Source organism: Lipotes vexillifer, unplaced genomic scaffold, assembly GCF_000442215.2.
Source record: "Lipotes vexillifer unplaced genomic scaffold, Lipotes_vexillifer_v1.1 scaffold189, whole genome shotgun sequence".
NCBI classification, from domain to species: domain Eukaryota; kingdom Metazoa; phylum Chordata; class Mammalia; order Artiodactyla; family Lipotidae; genus Lipotes; species Lipotes vexillifer.
In genome coordinates this window covers 2,104,314-2,106,566 of record NW_006785816.1, presented here as the reverse complement: position 1 = coordinate 2,106,566, position 2,253 = coordinate 2,104,314, and the positions used below count along the sequence as shown (strand labels likewise).

The following is a 2,253-nucleotide window of genomic DNA, read 5'->3' as shown; positions in this document are numbered from 1 at the left end:
TACTCTCCCGTGGCCCCATTCTAGGGGAGGGTGGAAAACAAAATCAGTTGAAAAGCAAACATTTATAAATAATGGGGGGAAAAAATACAGCAGAGAGCAGCAACATTTTTCACCTCCTACCAGCAACATTTTTCACCTCCTTGTCCAAAAGGAAGCAGAGTGTTTGCTGCTGCTGCTTTGTTCTCTTCTCAATCTCGTTCCAAGAGGTCAAGAGTAAAGATATGTGGCGGGGAGAAAGAAAAACCCAAGAGAAAAAAAGTGTGCACTGAGTGTTAGAAAATACATTCTATGGGCAGGTGTGGAATCAGAACAGCAAAAGAGCCACGGCTCAGGTCTAAAAACAACACACATCACCAAAAAGTGCTCCTTTTCTACGTCAGTGCATGGCCAGACTTTCCACGGGCTCGTGTGCAGCTGTCAGGAGGGCAGAAGCACTTGTTCCCAGACACCAGAGTAGAAGCGTGTCCACACTGTGTGGGGCAGGGGTGACGGATGCCACACTGAGGAACAAATCTACAAAGTCCCTGTAGACCCCCAAACTCTATCCCTTCCTGTTGCACCCCTGTGACTCCAACAGGGCGGCCTGTTGCCAGCTGGGAACCACTGGCTCCCAAGACTTATCTGCTGCTGCTTAACAAGGTTTTTATTTACGAGAACTCAGTGGAACACCATGCAAAGGTGCACGAGGAAGACTCCACTCCATCAGATACAGAACCCACCTCTCATATCGTGCTACAGACATTTGGGTTTGGGAACACACCGTTGCCTCCAAAAGCGACCCTCAGGTGTTCAGGATGCAAGCAGCATGTCGCTGCAAGATCAAAGGCACATGTCTGTGAGACAGAGATTTAGAAGATATTTACAACACGGTCCACGAGCTTCCATCCACCATGCCTTCCAAAGCTTTGCAAAACCGGCCGTATGTTATGCAAGACATACAGCAAAACAGTTCTTCACAGCGTTCCTAGGAAGAAAGAACACAAAGATAAATGGGAGATCATCACTCCAAAGGCTCCTGGAAGTGGTGAAGACCTTCCTTGGGATTTTCTGGGCACCCAGAGTAGCACGCTGCAGAGCAGAAAGCACCCAGACCATGGGGTCAGATCTACATGGCATCAAACCTCAGCTTCAACATCTACTACTAATATTATCCCGGGGAAGGGACTTGCCTTATTTGAGTATCAAATTCCTCATCTATAAAAGGGCACGTCCCCACTTACCCTGTAGACCAGTCTGGGAATTAGTGCATTGAACAGAGTAGGTATTTAATAAAGAAGAGCTACCATGACCATCAGAGGAAAAGAGAGGAAGAAAGTGGAAACTATCTAAAACCAAGAAATTAGTCAGGACTGTATACTTTAATATCAACCAGAATCACAGAATGCACCGAATGCATTAGGTCAAATAGGCACTAGGACCTTTCTCCTTTCTAAGCAGGCAGCAGAAACTTGTTAAGGGACATCTTGCAGGAGTTCCCTAGCACAGGGAGCTCTCTATAGGTACTGAGCACTTGCTACCCTGATGTATGAGCCCTATCCCAGGCACTTGCTCCTTGGAATTCAGTGTAGAGCGTGCGAGGAAAGGGTGAGGGCTCAGCAAATTACTATTCTATTCAAGCGGGCACATCCATCCCACTGCCGTATCTGGCCATGTTCTAGGGATTCTCACCCCAGTTCTACTCCTTGTGTTCTCAGCTGCATTTGTGCCAACAACACTGGAGTCACATGAGGGAGGGAGGGAGAAAGGGAGCATGAGAGAATGCATTTGCATGAGCGGGCGCTGCATTTTACTATCAAGGTAATTCTAGGACAGCATTCTTTTTTTTTTTTTTTTTTAACTTTAAAAACTTTTGAAACAAAAGTTGGTACAACACCTGTATATTCTGCAGCTCATTGACCAACTGTTAATAGTTAATTTAATATTCTTTCTATAGATTCTGTGTACATATTCCTATATAACCACAACAGCTATCAAAACCAACCCCATGTCCCCTGCATCGGCAGGCGGACTCTCAACCACTGCGCCACCAGGGAAGCCCTAGGACAGCATTTCTTAAGATACGCTCTGCACTGAAGTCCCAGCAGATGCTCTGCACAAGAAAGGGTTTTAGGGACAAATAAGATCCCTTGTGGCAGCTCACAATACACATATTAAAGGACCTGGAAAGCCTACTCACAAAGCCACCCAGCTGCCTTTAACGTGATGGGCTGGTTAACTTCTCATCTAATCAGTCACTTGCCACCATCTTCCGAT

At 46.2% G+C, this 2,253-nt stretch overlaps 1 protein-coding gene across 1 annotated transcript in view; it reads right to left on the bottom strand.

Annotated features, from left to right (window-relative positions):
- Positions 1–622: 622 nt before the first annotated feature.
- SFT2D2 (SFT2 domain containing 2) overlaps positions 623–2,253 on the bottom strand; it is an 18,431-nt gene continuing 16,800 nt past the window's right edge. The window contains exon 8 of the mRNA XM_007458111.1: positions 623–964. Within this exon, the coding sequence (XP_007458173.1) occupies positions 925–964 (40 nt within the window). The 3' untranslated portion in view covers positions 623–924. The remainder of the gene's footprint in view (positions 965–2,253) is intronic.